At 40.5% G+C, this 16,524-nt stretch overlaps 1 protein-coding gene across 1 annotated transcript in view; it reads left to right on the top strand.

Annotated features, from left to right (window-relative positions):
• Nucleotides 1-16,524, top strand: part of cracd (capping protein inhibiting regulator of actin dynamics) — a 79,341-nt gene that overhangs the window by 39,600 nt on the left and 23,217 nt on the right. The window contains exons 5-6 of the mRNA XM_072251827.1: nt 901-3,949; nt 13,546-13,727. Of these exons, the coding sequence (XP_072107928.1) occupies nt 901-3,949; nt 13,546-13,727 (3,231 nt within the window). The remainder of the gene's footprint in view (nt 1-900; nt 3,950-13,545; nt 13,728-16,524) is intronic.

Below are 16,524 nucleotides of genomic sequence, written 5' to 3'. Positions count from 1 at the left end.
CATATTCTTCCTTTGATTTAAATAATTACCATTTTTCCCTTAAACGAATGATCAAAACCAATCCAACTGACAATGCACTCATAACCTCATTGTAACTTTACCTATGAAATTTTCCTCCTGTTTAGTAGTTCTATGTTCATAAATAAAGTTGCATTCTGCCAGTGAACCACAAGACTGTACTCCTTTTCTTTAATAAATGTCCTTAATTCTTAAATAAATTTACCTAAAACTGCATTACCTAAGACCCAAGCAAATTTTCTAGAAACTTACCATTACCTCTTAATTTCTTTGTACCATGTTTATACCTATAAAACCAAAAATTTTTAAAAAGCAAGTGTTTATTTTTATCTACTGTCACAGCAATTTCACGAATTATACATTCGTATCTTTGGGTTGCTGTGTTGATCCTTATTCTTCATCACCTGTCCAATGTATCTACCTTTACACTCCTGAGTTATTACAAACAAAGAAATTTACTCAACGTTTTCCAAAATGACCTGCATTTATAAGCTGTTTGCTAATTCTACAGGCACCAGGTTAAATAATTGCCTGGGGTAAGTAGAATAATTCAGTATTGTAGAAAACTTAGAATTATTGGAATTATTATTTATATTCTAGTTACAATGGTTACAAGACTATTCATAAATACAGATTTTTAAGGGTATTATCCCCTTTTTGTAACAAGCATATTATGCCCTTGATATTAAGCTAGAGTGAACTGATTTATCAAAGGTCTACATCTAGATTTTTTTTGTGGAATAATATATCACTAATTTATGACTCTTACCAGCAAAATTGAAATATCCTGGAAAAGTGGGGAGGATTAAGTTGCAAGATTTAAGAAATTGTGTCTATTATATTGAAGATTTAAAAATATATTAAAAACTTTGCATCTTGTAGGAGTTGCAGAATGTGATTGTTCATGAAGTTGAATGTGACCGAGAAGAAAAGGTGCAGATTCATGTGGAGAATGGACAACAACATTATAAAGCAGTGGAAGGGAAAGAAAATGAAGAAAAAAGACATCAAAACGATGAAGAACAAAGATGTAGAGAGGATGCAAAGAAGTATAAATTCCATGAAGAAGACCAAACACAATATGAATTTGCAGAACAAAAGAGACTGGAAGAAGGACGAGAGCAGGAAGGACAAAGAGTAATGGAGGAGCAAAAAATACGAGAGGAAGAATGGAGATGCAGAGAAATGGAGAATCAAAAATTACGTGAGGAAGAGCAGAGACAAAGAGAAATAGAGGAGCAAAAATTGCGCGAAGAAGAGCAGAGACGAAGAGAAATAGAGGAACAAAAATTGTGTGAAGAAGAGCAGAGACGAAGAGAAATAGAGGATCAAAGATTACTTGAAGAAGAGCAGAGGCAAAGAGAAATAGAAGAGCAAAAATTACATGAAGAACAGAGACAAAAAGAAATAGAAGAACGAAAATTGCGTGAAGAAGAACAGAGACGAAGAGAAATAGACGAACAAAAATTACTCGAGCAGAGGCAAAGAGAAATAGAGGAGCAAAAATTACATGAAGAAGAACAGAGACGAAGAGAAATAGAGGAAAAAAAATTACACGAGGAAGAGCAGCGAAGAGAAATAGAAGAACGAAAATTGCGTGAAGAACAAAGACAAAGAGAAATAGAAGAACAAAAATTGCGTGAAGAAGAACAGAGACGAAGAGAAATAGAGGAACAAAAATTACGCGAGGAAGAACAGAGACGAAGAGAAATAGAGGAGCAAGAATTGCGTGAAGAACAGAAACGAAGGGAAATAGAGCAAAAATTACACGAGGAAGAGCAGAAACAAAGAGAAATGGAGGAGCAAAAACTTCGTGAAGAAGAGGAGAAGCGAAGAGAAACTGAAGAGCAAAAATTACAAGATGAAGAACAGAGACAAAAAATAGAGGGGGAAAAATTAAGCAAGGTAGAGCAACAGTGTCGTAAACTAAAAAGGGAAAAAGTTTGTCAATTTGAGGAGGGACTTTGTGAAGAAGTGAAACAAAATAGGGAACTAGAAAAGCAACATCATGAGAAAGTGAATTTGAAAACAGAAAAAGAAGAAAGATGTTTGGAGACAAAAGAGAGGTTTCAAAGTGAAGAGAAAGGAAAATTGCATCTTAGTGCTGCTGGAAACAAACAATCTAATGAAGAAGCACAAAGAAAAGATTTGGAAAAGCAAAATCAGCAGAAGGTTAAACAGCAGTCAGATTTGCAGAATCCACAAAGGGAAGAAGAAGAGAGGCAAAATGATGATAATGTGATAAGTAAAGAAGAGCAACAATCCCTTCAGGCACTGGAAGAGCAGCAACGAAGAGAAGAACTTAGATGGAAAGAGCTGGATGAAAGACAAACTATGTCACAGCCATTTTCATTTCAAGTTGCTTCAGGAGAGAAACAAATCATCTTTCCAAAAGTTAATCTGACTCCTGTGACACCTCCAAGAAAAACTATACCTTCATTAGATGCTACTGTTTTACATTCTTCTCCGAAGTCAAGTAAAGGTCTCACCTCTTCAAGTTATGTTCCTCACACAGCCATTCTGGTCACTGGAGCTCAACTTTGTGGTACTGCTGTTGATCTGAAACAGATTAAAGATACTGCCTGTAAGTCATTGCTTGGTTTTCCAGAAGAGAAGAAAACCGTTGATTTGCCATTTATTGAAAAAGCAAATAAGTCAACTCCTGATATGAGGAGCAGAATAGGAAAGTTGAAGTTCAATGCAGGACAATCACTTGATGAGTCGAGAGCTTTAAATGAGTGGGCTACCATTAGGGCTAAAATTCTTAAAAGTTCAAATGAAAGACTGCAAGAAAAGGAAAGGAGGGTCCATGGCAGATTTAGTGATGATTGGACTACATGCAAAGTACCAAGTGCCCACGGCAGTTTGAGAAAAACTTTATCTGCTAACGCAAAATTTTCAATAACACCCGCATGGCAGAAATGGGCGGATGGCAATAAAGTTAGTGATAGTGTTAAAGAAAATATATTTCATGAAAAGGAGAAGAAAAATACACCTGGCGAAAATGTGCCTGTGGCTGATTCCATAATGGATTCTTTTGAACCCAGCAGGTCTTTGACATCCAGAGATATTGAGCAGGATGTACCCAAAGACTTAAAAGGTGGTTCACAGTCAGAAAATCACAATATTAGGGTAACAGATGCTGCTGAGGGTTGCAAGTTTGCCAAAGATCTTCCATCATTTTTAGTTCCAAGTCTTCCTGCAACACCAAGGGAAGAGCGTTCACTGCCACAAGCTCAGCTCCCCAGTGGTAACCGAACAGCAGCAAATGTGATCTCTCAAACTGAGGGGATGATGGATACATCACCATTTGGGATAAAATTACGGAGGACCCACTATTCCCTTCGGTTCCACTATGAGCAGCAAGGAGAACAAAAAAGGAAGAAGAGATACAGTGCTGGAGATAGTATGGACGGCATTCCAGCCTTCCTAGCTGCAAAAGGGAAAGAAAGTGAATCATGCACTGTTTCTGGTAAGCAAAGCTCTTGTACCACGAATAATAAGAATAGTAAAATTTTGAAAGACAGCTTAAGTAGTATTTCAGACATTTCACAGACCGGGATTACACACCTAAGTAGTGCTGATGTGGCAAAGCATATTAAAATTAAACTTGCCGCACTTTCGAATGAGAAACTTTCATCAAGACCACAAATATCTCAAAAACCAGCTTTAGCACCTAAGCCTACACAGTTCACTGCACCTCCATCCCCTCACAGTACCTTAAACAAGACAGACTTTATTGACATTGCAGATCACAAAAACACAAAGTCTTCACTTGATTCAGATATGAGAAAAGAAGATGAGAAGAATGGTACCTCAGTGCAAACATGCAGATTAAAGAATGAAGAAGAAACAAAAGATAAAAAATCTCTTTTGCCATTCATCAACCTTCCATGGAGGGCAGACAAAAAAACAGACTCCATTCAGAAAGGTAGGCAAAGTGTGAACTTGTTGCAACCATTTTGGTTCCATTCTGCTCTATTAACAGTGGTAAGATATTCCCCTTAGTTAAGAGGCTCTGCTTTTCAATTCCTCAACATTGAATGATTAAGGAAATTTAAAGTTTGCATTTACGAAACATCTTTTATGTCCCTTAGCCCCCAGCTGCCTGAAAGCACCATACAACCAATTAAGTCCTGTGCTATCAAATTTAGTCATTATAAGAAACATTGCTATCAGATTGTGCACACCAGGTAGTTTGATTTTGGGTGCTAGCTGATTTATTTGAAATAGTACCACATGATCTTTCACATTTTCTTGAGAGAGCATACTAGACCTAAATTTAAGGTGATCTCCAAAAAGTGCTATCGACAACAGGGCAGCATTCTGTCCACAATGGACCGAAATGACCTCATGTATTGTCTTTATTTTGTCCCACAGTGAGGAATCTAGAGAATTACTTTTGTATTATTTCTATGCACCCACATCTTGGGTCTTGCTTATGAATTTAACTCTACAGGAATTTAAATGGCAGATTTGGTAATAGTTAATAGTTGATTGACCAATTAGTTAATTAACAACAGGCAATAAAAAGAAGGTAAGGTCAACCACAGCCACCTTTGTGAGAGGGAGTGGGCTGGGGCTGGGGCTGGGGCTGGGGCTGGGGCTGGGGCTGGGGCTGGGGCTGGGGCTGGGGCTCGGCTCGTTAGGAGAGAGAGTGGAACTTTAAAAATTGTGGTGAAGAAGCACAGGATAGGATAGGTCCAATAAACTAGTAAAGAGCTGATTTTGGGAGAATTAAGCAAGATCTAGCAGAAGGTGATTTTGGGTTAGCCTATGTGAAGGGAAAAGAATGAGTAACAAGTGGAGAACTTTTAAGGGTGTGATTGATATCAAGTGTCCAGAAGCAGCATTTTTCTGTTAGGTTGAAGAGCAAGTTTAGGAAGCCTTGGCTGACATGGAATATTAGGACTCTGGTCAAGAAAAAGAAGGATATGATGAAATCCTGATGTAGGGTCTCAGCCTGAAATGCTGACCGTACTCTTTTTCCATAGCTGTTGCCTGGCCTTCTGGGTTCATTCAGCATTTTGTCTGTGTTGCTTAGATTTCTAGCATCTGCAGAGTTTCTCTTGTTTGAGAAGGAAACATTTATTGGGTTTAGGGGATTGAAATGAGTGAATAACTTGATGACTATAAGAATAATCTTGAGAAACAAATCAGGAGGGGAAAGGGATGGTATGAGATGAATCTGGCAGGTAAGATTAAGGAAAATCCTGAGGTTTTATAACTATAGTAAGAGTAAAAGGGTGGATAGAGAGAGAGCAGGTTCCTTTGGAGTTCAGCCGAGAAAGATTAATTTAAATGAACATTTCTCCTCAGTATTTACTGAAAAGAAATTCATGGTTGTTTAAGGAAACAAGTGGAGGTGTTTTGGAGGACAGTCATATTACCAGATGGGAGGTATTTACAGCCTTATAGCACATTGAGGTGGATAAATCCACAGGGCCTGACCAAGTGCAACCTCAGACTTTTTGAGAGGCTAGAGGAGAAATTTGTTGAGTTCCTCATGGATAAATTTGCTTCATTGTTAGTCACTGGTAAAGCTCCTGAAGACTAGAAGGTGGTTACTGTTGTTCCATTGTTTAAGAAGGGTAGGAAGGGCAATTAATGGAACTATAAGTCAGTAAGGCTGATATCAGTAGTGGGGAAGTTATTTGTAGGGAATTCTAACTGACGGGATCTAGTAGTATTTGTATATACGGTCTGAATAGGTGGAGTCAACATACCTTTGTGCATGGGAAGTTATGTCTGATGAATCTTTTATTAAGAGGTAAATAAAAAGGTAGACACAGGTGGACATTATCAATTTGGGCTTCAACAAGATGTAGAAACATAGAAACATAGAAAATAGGTGCAGGAGTAGGCCAGTCGGCCCTTCGAGCCTGCACCGCCATTCAGTATGATCATGGCTGATCATCCAACTCAGAACCCTGTACCAGCCTTCCCTCCATACCCTCTGATCCCTTTAGCCACAAGAGCCATATCTAACTCCCTCTTAAATATAGCCAATGAACTGGCCTCAACTGTTTCCTGTGGCAGAGAATTCCACAGATTCTCCACTCTCTGTGTGAAGAAGTTTTTCCTCATCTCGGTCCTAAAAGGCTTCCCCTTTATCCTCAAACTGTGACCTCTCGTTCTGGACTTCCCCAACATCAGGAACAATCTTCCTGCATCTAGCCTGTCCAATCCCTTTAGAATTTTATACGTTTCAATCAGATCCCCCCTCAATCTTCTAAGTTCCAGAGAGTATAAGCCTAGTCGATCCAGTCTTTCATCATATGAAAGTCCTGCCATCCAAGGAATCAATCTGGTGAACCTTCTTTGTACTCCCTCTATGGCAAGAATGTCTTTCCTCAGATTAGGGGACCAAAACTGCACACAATACTCCAGGTGTGGTCTCACCAAGGCCTTGTACAACTGCAGTAGTACCTCCCTGCTCCTGTACTTGAATCCTCTTGCTATGAATGCCAGCATACCATTCACCTTTTTCACTGCCTGCTGTAACTGCATGCCCACTTTCAATGACTGGTGTATAATGACACCCAGGTCTCGTTGCACCTCTCCTTTTCCTAATCAGCCACCTTTCAGATAATAATCTGTTTTCCTGTTCTTGCCACCAAAGCGGATAACCTCACATTTATCCACATTAAATTGCATCTGCCATGAATTTGCTCACTCACCTAACCTATCCAAGTCACCCTGCATCCTCTTAGCATCCTCCTCACAGCTAACACTGACGCCCAGCTTCGTGTCATCCGCAAACTTGGAGATGCTGCATTTAATTCCCTCGTCTAAGTCACTAATATATATTGTAAACAACTGGGGTCCCAGCACTGAGCCTTGCGGTACCCCACCCATCACTGCCTGCCATTCTGAAAAGGTCCCGTTTATTCCCATTCTTTGCTTCCTGTCTGCCAACCAATTCTCTATCCACATCAATACCTTACCCCCAATACCGTGTGCTTTAAGTTTGCACACTAACCTCCTGTGTGGGACCTTGTCAAAAGCCTTTTGAAAATCCAAATATACCACATCCACTGGTTCTCCCCTATCCACTCTACTAGTTAGATCCTCAAAAAATTCTATGAGATTCGTCAGACATGATTTTCCTTTCACAAATCCATGCTGACTTTGTCCAATGATTTCACCGCTTTCCAAATGGGCTGTTATCACATCTTTGATAACTGACTCTAGCACTTTCCCCACCACCGATGTCAGGCTTACCAGTCTATAATTCCCCGGTTTCTCTCTCCCTCCTTTTTTAAAAAGCGGGGTTACATTAGCCACCCCCCAATCCTCAGGAACGAATCCAGAATCTAAAGAGTTTTGAAAAATTATCACTAATGCATCCACTATTTCTTGGGCTACTTCCTTAAGCACTCTGGGATGCAGACCATCTGGCCCTGGGGATTAACTGCCTTCAATCCCTTCAATTTACCTAACACCACTTCCCTACTAACATGTATTTCCCTCAGTTCCTCCATCTCACTAGACCCTTGGTCCCCTACTATTTCCGGAAGATTATTTATGTCCTCCTTAGTGAAGACAGAACCAAAGTAGTTATTCAATTGGTCTGCCATGTCCTTGTTCCCCATGATCAATTCACCTGTTTCTGACTGTAAGGGACCTACATTTGCCTTAACCAATCTTTTTCCTTTCACATATCTATAAAAGCTTTTACAGTCAGTTTTTATGTTCCCTGCCAGCTTTCTCTCATAAACTTTTTTCCCTTTCCTAATTAAGCCCTCTGTCCTCCTCTGCTGGACTCTGAATTTCTCCCAGTCCTCAGGTGTGCGGCTTTTTCTGGCCAATTTGTAAGTTTCTTCTTTGGAATTGATACTATCCCTAATTTCCCTTGTCAGCCACGGGTGCACTACCTTCCCTGGTTTATTCTTTTGCCAAACTGGGATGAACGATTGTTGTAGTTCATCCATGCGATCTTTAAATGCTTGCCATTGCATATCCCTTTAACCCTTTAAGTATCATTTGCTAGTCTATCTTAGCTAATTCATATATCATACCTTCAAAGTTACCCTTCTTTAAGTTCAGAACCTTTGTTACTGAATTAATTATATCAGTCTCCATCTTAATGAAGAGTTCCACCATATTATGGTCACTCTTACCCAAGGGGCCTCGCACGACAAGATTGCTAACTAACCCTTCCTCATTGCTCAATACCCAGTCCAGAATGGCCTGCTCTCTAGTTGGTTCCTCAACATGTTGGTTCAGAAAACTATCCCACATACATTCCAAGAAATCCTCTTCCTCAGCAGCCTTACCAGTTTGGTTCACCCAATCTATATGTAGATTGAAGTTACCCATTATAACTGCTGTTCCTTTATTGCACGCATTTCTAATTTCCTGTTTAATGCCATCCCCAACCTCACTACTACTGTTAGGTGGCTTGTACACAACTCCCACCAGCATTTTCTGCCCCTTAGTGTTATGCAGCTCTACCCATATCGATTCCACATCCTCCCAGCTAATGTCCTTCCTTTCTATTGCGTTAATCTCCTCTCTAACCAGCAATGCCACCCCACCTCCTTTTCTTTCATGTCTATCCCTCCTGAATATTGAATATCCCTGAATGTTGAGCTCCCATCCTTGGTCACCCTGGAGCCATGTCTCTGTGATCCCAACTATATCATATTCATTAATAACTACCTTCAACAAGGTCCTGCATGATTAAGGGAGCTAGGGCTTTACTCTTTGGAGAGAAGGAGGATGAGAGGAGACACGATAGAGGTGTACAAGATAATAAGAGGAATAGATAGAGTGGATAGCCAGCACCTCTTCCCCAGGGCACCACTGCTCAATACAAGAGGACATGGCTTTAAGGTAAGGTGTGGGAAGTTCAAGGGGGTATTAGAGGAAGGCTTTTTACTCAGAGAGTGGTTGGTGCGTGGAATGCACTGCCTGAGTAAGTGGTGGAGGCAGATACACTAGTGAAGTTTAAGAGAATACTAGACAGGTATATGGAAGAATTTAAGGTGGGGGGGAATAGATGGGAGGCAGGGTTTGAGGGTCGGCACAACATTGTGGGCCAAAGGACCTGTACTGTGCTGTACTATTCTATGTTCTATGTAGTCTGGTATAGAAACATAGAAACATAGAAAATAGGTGCAGGAGTAGGCCATTCGGCCCTTCGAGCCTGCACCGCCATTTATTATGATCATGGCTGATCATCCAACTCAGAACACCGCCCCAGCCTTCCCTCCATACCCCCTGACCCCCGTAGCCACAAGGGCTATATCTAACTCCCTCTTAAATATAGCCAATGAACTGGCCTCAACTGTTTCCTGTGGCAGAGAATTCCACAGATTCACCACTCTCTGTGTGAAGAAGTTTTTCCTAATCTCGGTCCTAAAAGGCTTCCCCTCCATCCTCAAACTGTGACCCCTCGTTCTGGACTTCCCCAACATCGGGAACAATCTTCCTACATCTAGCCTGTCCAATCCCTTAAGGATCTTATACATTTCAATCAGATCCCCCCTCAATCTTCTAAATTCCAACGAGTACAAGCCCAGTTCATCCATTCTTTCTTCATATGAAAGTCCTGCCATCCCAGGAATCAATCTGGTGAACCTTCTCTGTACTCCCTCTATGGCAAGGATGTCTTTTCTCAGATTAGGGGACCAAAACTGCACACAATACTCCAGGTGTGGTCTCACCAAGGCCTTGTACAACTGCAGTAGTACCTCCCTGCTCCTGTACTCAAATCCTCTCGCTATAAATGCCAGCATACCATTCGCCTTTTTCACCGCCTGCTGTACCTGCATGCCCACTTTCAATGACTGGTGTATAATGACACCCAGGTCACGTTGCACCTCCCCTTTTCCTAATCGGCCACCATTCAGATAATAATCTGTTTTCCTATTTTTGCCACCAAAGTGGATAACTTCACATTTATCCACATTAAATTGCATCTGCCATGAATTTGCCCACTCACCCAACCTATCCAAGTCACCCTGCATCCTCTTAGCATCCTCCTCACAGCTAACACTGCCACCCAGCTTCGTGTCATCCGCAAACTTGGAGATGCTGCATTTAATTCCCTCATCCAAGTCATTAATATATATTGTAAACAACTGGGGTCCCAGCACTGAGCCTTGCGGTACCCCACTAGTCACCGCCTGCCATTCTGAAAAGGTCCCGTTTATTCCCACTCTTTGCTTCCTGTCTGCTAACCAACTCTCCACCCACACCAATACCTTACCCCCAATACCGTGTGCTTTAAGTTTGCACACTAATCTCCTGTGTGGGACCTTGTCAAAAGCCTTCTGAAAATCCAAATATACCACATCCACTGGTTCTCCCCTATCCACTCTACTAGTTACATCCTCAAAAAATTCTATGAGATTCGTCAGACATGATTTTCCTTTCACAAATCCATGCTGACTTTGTCCGATCATTTCACCACTTTCCAAATGTGCTGTTATCACATCCTTGATAACTGACTCCAGCAGTTTCCCCACCACCGACGTTAGGCTAACCGGTCTATAATTCCCCGGTTTCTCTCTCCCTCCTTTTTTAAAAAGGGGAGTTACATTAGCCACCCTCCAATCCTCAGGAACTAGTCCAGAATCTAACGAGTTTTGAAAAAATATCACTAATGCATCCACTATTTCTTGGGCTACTTCCTTAAGCACCCTGGGATGCAGACCATCTGGCCCTGGGGATTTATCTGCCTTCAATCCCTTCAATTTACCTAACACCACTTCCCTACTAACATGTATTTCGCTCAGTTCCTCCATCTCACCGGACCCTCTGTCCCCTACTATTTCTGGAAGATTATTTATGTCGTCCTTAGTGAAGACAGAACCAAAGTAATTATTCAATTGGTCTGCCATGTCCTTGCTCCCCATAATCAACTCACCTGTTTCTGCCTGCAGGGGACCTACATTTGTCTTTACCAGTCTTTTCCTTCTTACATACCTATAAAAGCTTTTACAGTCCGTTTTTATGTTGCCTGCCAGTTTTCTCTCATAATCTTTTTTCCCCTTCCTAATTAAGCCCTTTGTCCTCCTCTGCTGAACTCTGAATTTCTCCCAGTCCTCAGGTGAGCCACTTTCTATGGCTAATTTGTATACTGCTTCTTTGGAATTGATACTATCCCTAATTTCTCTTGTCAGCCACGGGTGCACTACCTTCCTTGATTTATTCTTTTGCCAAACTGGGATGAACATTTGTTGCAGTTCATCCATGCAACCTTTAAATGCTTGCCATTGCATATCCACCGTCAATCCTTTAAGTGTCATTTGCCAGTCTATCTTAGCTAATTCACGTCTCATACCTTCAAAGTTACCCCTTTTTAAGTTCAGAACCTTTGTTTCTGAATTAACTATGTCACTCTCCATCTTAATGAAGAATTCCACCATATTATGGTCACTCTTACCCAAAGGGCCTCTCACGACAAGATTGCTAATTAACTTCCTCATTGCTCAAAACCCAGTCCAGAATGGCCTGCTCTCTAGTTGGTTCCTCGACATGTTGGTTCAAAAAACCGTCCCGCATACATTCCAAGAAATCCTCTTCCTCAGCACCCTTACCAATTTGGTTCACCCAATCTACATGTAGATTGAAGTCACCCATTATAACTGCTGTTCCTTTATTGCACACATTTCTAATTTCCTGTTTAATACCATCTCCGACCTCACTACTACTGTTAGGTGGCCTGTACACAACTCCCACCAGCGTCTTCTGCCCCTTAGTGTTATGCAGCTCTACCCATATCGATTCCACATCTTCCCGGCTTATGTCCTTCCTTTCTATTGCGTTAATCTCCGTATGGATGGGTAGGTGCCATAGAATCTATGGAGAGTTAATTTGGTGGATTCAAAATTGCCTTGGAGGCAGGAAGCAGAAAATGATGGCTGAAGGTTATTTCTCAGAATGGAGGCCTGTGATGAGCGGTGTGCTATAAAGACCCCTGCATTTGGGCCATGTCCTATTCTCTCATGAAGCAGGAGGTGCACACCACCTTGGATCCTACACCACTAAGTTTAGGAACAGTTATTAACCTACAACCATCAGGCTCCTGAACTGGTGTGGATTACTTCAAACACAGTGATTCTATGACCTACAGACTTACTTTCAGGAACTCTTTACAATTCATGATCTGAGTATTTATTTTTTTGCACACATTGTTTTCTTTTGTATATTAGACGTCAGTCCTCCTCTTTTTCATATAGGTTTTCCTCTGTAGGTCACATTTGCTCAGGAACGGCAGAGGACAGAAACAGTAAAATTGCCCTGAGAACTACTTTATACCCATGTTATCCTACTAAATGTAATAATTAATATTTAGCTAATATATTCGGATATCTATTCCACATGAATTTAAGTCCCTGATTTTTCCTATACAGTTTTTTCCCCAAAATGGTTTAAATGTCAAGATTTCATCTGGGTTTTTATGGGATAAAAGTCAGCGTTCCAAACATCCTTGATATTTACCAGACTTCTTCTCAGATCATTCAAATATTAAGCATATAATGAAAGTTATTTCCCTTAGCAACACACACAAAATGCTGGCAGAACTCAGCAGGTCAGACAGCATCTTTGGATATGAATAAACAGTTGATGTTTTGGGCCATGACCCTTCATCAGGAATGTTGACTGTTCACTCATTTCCATAGGTGCTGCCTGGCCCACTGAGTTCTAGCCACACTCAGGTTGGAGGAACAACACCTTATATTCCGTCTGGGTAGCCTCCAACCTGGTGGCATGAACATTGACTTCTCTAACTTCCGTTAATGCCCCGCCTCCCCTTCATACCCCATCCCTTATTTATTTATTTATTTATTCTCCCTTTTTTTCCTCCCTCTGTCCCTCTCACTATAACTCCTTGCCCATCCTCTGGGCTCCCCTCTCCCTTTCCTTCTCCCTCGGCCTCCTGTCCCATGATCCTCTCCCTTCTCCAGCCTTGTATCCCTTTTGCCAATCAACTTTTCAGCTCTTAGCTCCATCCCTCCCCCTACTGTCTTCTCCTATCATTTCGGGTCTCCTCCTCCCTCTCCCACTTTCAAATCTCGTACTATCTCTTCTTTCAGTTAGTCCTGACAAAGCCTCTCAGCCCAAAACGTTGACTGTACCTCTTCCTATAGATCCTGCCTGGCCTGCTGCATTCACCAGCATTTTTATGTGTGTTGCTTGAATTTCCAGCATCTGCAGATTTCCTCGTGTTTACGTTTTTAAATCCACCAACATTTTGTGTGTTGCTCTGGACTAACGACGTCTGTGGAATCTTGTGTGTGTGTATGTGTGTGTGTGTGTGTGTGTGTGTGTGTGTGTGTGTGTGTGTGTGTGTGTGTGTGTGTGTGTGTGTGTGTGTGTGTGTGTGTTCTGTTAGTTATTTCCTTTGGAATAGTTTGTGTCAAATTGTCAATTCATTCAAAATGATTTTAAATTAAACTTTTTCATCTATAATTTTCATAATTTGTTATTAACATGACATAATCTGAAAATAAGTGCATCTGTTTAGCTAGTTTGCTTCTGGTTAAAAAATACATTTTCATATTATGTTTGCAGAAAAACCAATTCTTCAAAGCAGACATTCCCTAGACAGTTCAAGGCTTGTGGACAAGGTGGAATCTGCCCAACCTCTATGGATTACATTGGCAATGCAGAAGCAGAAAGGATTCCGTGAACAGCAAGCAAGCCGAGAGGAGAGAAGGCAGGCCAAAATAGCTGAAAAACTGATTAAGGGAAACGTAAGCACTTCCAGTTATTCCAAGATTTAAATGTCATAGAGTCACAGCACATAAACAGGCTCTTCGATCCATCTAGTCTGTTCAAACTGTTAATCTGCCTTGTTCCATCAATATGCACCTGGTCCATAGCTCTCCATACCCTTCCCATCTATGTTTATATCCAACATCTTGAACCCACATCCAGCATTTCTGCTGGTAGCTCACATCAATCTGAATGAAATAAGTTAATATTTAACTATTGGACTGAATTAAAGACACTGCATATCAAATCTGGTGGAAGCTAATGATACCATTGTGTTAAGGTTATTACTGCTGGTAGAATAAACAAAGATGATAAAAATTTACTCTTTTTCTAAATATAGTCATCATTATGAATGCAGTAAAATTAACAATATCTAATGCATTTATCATTAGATATATAGCTAATGTTTGAGTTTTTCAGTTTGCTTGTCATAATGTTTCCCACATTAAGAGAAATCAAGCTAAATAAGTAGATGTACTCCTCCAAAAAAGATACAATGTGGCATATTTGAATATATCTAGAATTTCTAAGTTCTCTGCTCGTTTTGTTGAGGGCAAGCACATAAGAGGAAGAAATATGGCTCACAGCAACCATCACTTTTAATTAAATTAATTAAAATAGTGTCAGAAATGTGGCTTAAATTTTATAATGTTCAGCACAGATTTTCAATATCAATTTTTGTAACTGCCTCTAATGGTAGAAACAGTAGCCTTTCTATCCTCCTCCTGTTAACCTTCCTATTCAATCCACCACCACTTCAATCCAGATTTAGTAATGTATAGTGAAATGGTTAATTAATAACCTTTAATATGTAACCTCAATGACAGAGTGAACATCAAACAAAATTTGGAATGATTTGGAAACTATATTTTTAAATCCTGAATGTAAGAACCTATGCCAATATGAAGTGGTTAGCAAGGGTAGTTAAGTAATCAGGATTTAACGGTATTGTAGAAGATTGTGGCAGATGTGTTAAGAAATAACTCAGTTTGGTATTAAAAATTGGGAAATAGAAAGCTAGGGGAACAGGAACCCAACCATGGAAAAGTTAGATACAGGTTTCCCCCGCTATCCGAAGGTAGAGCGTTCCTATGAAACGGTTCGTAAGCCGGAATGTCGTAAAGTGAATAAGCAATTACCATTTATTAATATGGGAAAAATTTTTGAGCGTTCCCAGACCCAAAAAATAACCTACAAAATCATGCCAAATAACACATAAAACCTAAAATAACAGTAACATATAGTAAAAACAGGAATGATATGATAAATACACAGCCTATATAAAGTAGAAATACTTTTCTGCAGCACTGTCTAGCACAGCGAAAATCTTGCGGAAACGCTCTCGGCAGAGACACTCTCTCCAGTAACCTTTAAGCTATGAAGCTGCCAAATCATACCAAATAACACGTAAAAATACACAGCCTATATAAAGTAGAAATAATGTATGTACAGTGTAGTTTCACTTACCGGAATCAGGAAGACTCCAATAAATTGCAGTTTTGTCACAGTTAAACACTTGCTCATATGAATAACCACCTGACGCAATTGGCAATTGCCTCTGATCTGGGCTGACATTTACGTGCCAGGAGGCACCTAATTAATTAGCTTGTTTATTTCGGCTTTTTTCTTAAAGATATGCTGGGTGTGTCCCGGCTACTGGGGCACAACTTCATTCTTCGCGGCCACGTATCAGTCCGCGGCCCGGAGATTGGGGACCACTGCTTAAACTATGAAGCTGCCCTCGCCTCAGAAACCGATCAAACCACCCATGACTACCTTTAAATTCCACTTTCGCAACACTTTCATCACCATCGTCCAGTGCTTTCTGTTTCAGCTTATTAAAAAGACTGACTGATTTCTCCTTAAGTATAAGAAAACTTAACGGAACACCGGGCTTTGTACACTCATCAATCCACTCAAGCAATAGACTTTCCATTTTATCCATTATTGGATGCCGATTAAGAGAGACCACTTTGCTACGAGCAGAACCAACAGTAACATCGGCAGCTTTCAAAATTCTTTCTCTCTGTGTATAAATAGTGCAAATGGTAGACACAGGCAAGTTCAACGCGCGGACAATGTCCTTACTTCATTTACCACGATCGAAACGCTTAATTATGTCTAGTTTTACGCTAAGTGTAACACCCTTACGAGCTCTTTTAGGCTTTTCCGATACCTTAGAACTCATCTTGCTAACGGATGCACAAAATAAATCGAGATAAAGCACATGTTTAAGCAATGCCGGCTAGAATGCAGTTCCGGGGGAGGAACTTGGCTGTTCGGGCAAGCGCTGCCTTTTCTCGTAACAGTGAAAACACCTTCTGTTAGCGAAAACAGGTAACTAATGTCGGTCTTTCGTAACAGCGAGGTGTCTTAAAGCGAACGTTCGGAAAATGGAGGCCACCTGTATACTAGCAAAAAGAATATTTTAAAAAGCCTTAAGATTGAAAGATTCTAGCATTCACCTAAAATTAGTGGAAAACAAATTATCATACTGTATATCAAAGTTTTCTTAAAGATTCATAAAAAGATTAACAAAAGTTTGGGACAGACAGCTGAAATTATGAAGCCAAATAAGGAAATGATAGAAAGATTAAACAAATTCTTTGGGGAAAATTTCATTCTTTATCACTACACCAATTGCACTAATGTAATACTTAGATTTTCAGAAGCCATTTGACAAGGTGTGACGTCAAAGGTTGTTGTGGAACGTATAAGATCATGGAGCAGGAGGTAACACCTTTACACGGATAGACTGGGGGACCAACAAAAAAA

This window comes from Mobula birostris, chromosome 3, assembly GCF_030028105.1.
Source record: "Mobula birostris isolate sMobBir1 chromosome 3, sMobBir1.hap1, whole genome shotgun sequence".
Classification (NCBI taxonomy): domain Eukaryota; kingdom Metazoa; phylum Chordata; class Chondrichthyes; order Myliobatiformes; family Myliobatidae; genus Mobula; species Mobula birostris.
This window is presented reverse-complemented; position numbering and strand designations above follow the sequence as displayed.